Raw genomic sequence first — 1,620 nt, forward strand, 5'->3', positions numbered from 1 at the left:
GTCTCATGTTCAGAAAGTGATTCATTTCCTCTTTTTCTTTTAGTTTCCTTTCTCTATTTGTCACCTCTTTTTTTTTTTTTTTCTCTCTCTGAAATCAAAATGGTTCTGTTTATAATCACAGATTTCTGGTTGCAATTTGGCCTGTCATGTTTCCACCCAAGCACTGTGGCTTGCAAGCTTTCCCAGGAACGGCTTGTGTGTTTGAAATGAAGAATACACTATTTTAAAGTTTATTCCAGGGACTTTTAGGGTGGAACTGCCCCTCTTACTTGCCCTATTCCCTTCATTTTAGAAGTGGTCTTTTGACTTTTTTCATAGTATTATTTTACTTGTTATATGTAAGAGGTTTATTTGGAAACAGAATGCTTGTTTGCTGGTGCTGCAAAGAAATAGTACTCGAACATAAATTTAATTTTCTTTTTTTTCCCCATGATCTGTGGTTTTCTTTTTAATTATCTTTTGTCTTGTGATCACACATAATTTTAAAATTTGTATATATCTCTGCTACTTTAATCCTTTTAAGTTGGCAAAAGCACCATTCCCAATCACAAATACACAGTTCTACAGTTTTATGTTTCTGAATGGCTGTTTAAAGACAATCCTAAATTATAACTTAGTCTGACTTACATTGTAAAGAATTCAAGAGTGAAGTTTAACTTGCTTCTATTTTAAAAGCATGTGACCTTATAGATTTATAAGATGTGAGAAGTGTTGAATAATCTTTAATATTACACATAAACAATACCAAAATGCCTTTCAATAAGTAAAAGGAACCATTTTAAATACAGGGAATTATAATTAGATTGGCATCATTAAGGCCAAAACTCTAGACATTGCTACCTTATTTATCTTCAACCCTTGCCTTTAAGAGGCAAATGACAGGTGAATCTTGCTTGGTTCTCAGACAGTGAAGGAATTTCCCCAGTATTTAAATATATTCACATAACCAGCTATATAAATCTAAATATAAAACCAATCTCCAGTAAGTTTTAAGATGGCACGCACCATCTTTGTGAAAAGCTGAACATTACTAACGAAGTCTAATCATATCTTTAGAAGGGGTCAACAGTGATAGCATTTACTGAATTGGAATTACTATTAAAATTCAAAAACTGAACATATTCATTTAACCACAAGCCAGTCTTAGTTTTAAATCAGGACTGCCCAGCAAAATATGCTGTCAGTCATTCACGATCTGAATTCTGGTGTATGAGATCTATTAAAGTATGGTACACATAAAAAAACATGAGACATTGGTTTTGTAATAAATAAGGCAGTGGCCAATTATTACTCATTAGTAGCTTTTTTGAGATAAGCTATCAAGTCTGCCCTTTCTTCCTTCTTCTTAATGCCGACAAAGATCATTTTTGTTCCAGGGAGGCACTTCTTGGGATTCTCCAAATACTCCATCAGTGTATCCTCTCCCCAGGTGATGCCTTTGTTCTTATTGGCGGCTGTGTAAGAGTATCCAGGGGCCTGAACTGTCTTCCGCCCGAAGAGACCATGGAGATTTGGCCCAGTCTTGTGTTTGCCTCCCTTTTCAATGGTATGGCACTGGGAACACTTCATAGTAAAAATCTTCTTGCCTTTCTCAACATTACCCATATTTAATTCTCTTTT

The 1,620-nt window shown here is 34.8% G+C and overlaps 1 protein-coding gene across 1 annotated transcript; it reads right to left on the minus strand.

The window, feature by feature from the left end:
- Positions 1 to 428: 428 nt before the first annotated feature.
- LOC101014039 (cytochrome c-like) lies at positions 429 to 1,620 on the minus strand. The gene has a single exon (XM_009192826.2). The coding sequence runs from the start codon at positions 1,603 to 1,605 to the stop codon at positions 1,288 to 1,290; it is 318 nt and encodes a 105-aa protein (XP_009191090.1). The 5' UTR covers positions 1,606 to 1,620; the 3' UTR covers positions 429 to 1,287.

The sequence above is a fragment of the Papio anubis genome, chromosome 19 (genome assembly GCF_008728515.1).
Source record: "Papio anubis isolate 15944 chromosome 19, Panubis1.0, whole genome shotgun sequence".
Lineage (NCBI taxonomy): Eukaryota > Metazoa > Chordata > Mammalia > Primates > Cercopithecidae > Papio > Papio anubis.

Coding starts and splice junctions, on each gene's coding strand:
- LOC101014039 (XM_009192826.2), bottom strand. CDS start 1,605: ATGGGTAATGTTGAGAAAGGCAAGAAGATTTTTACTATGAAGTGTTCC.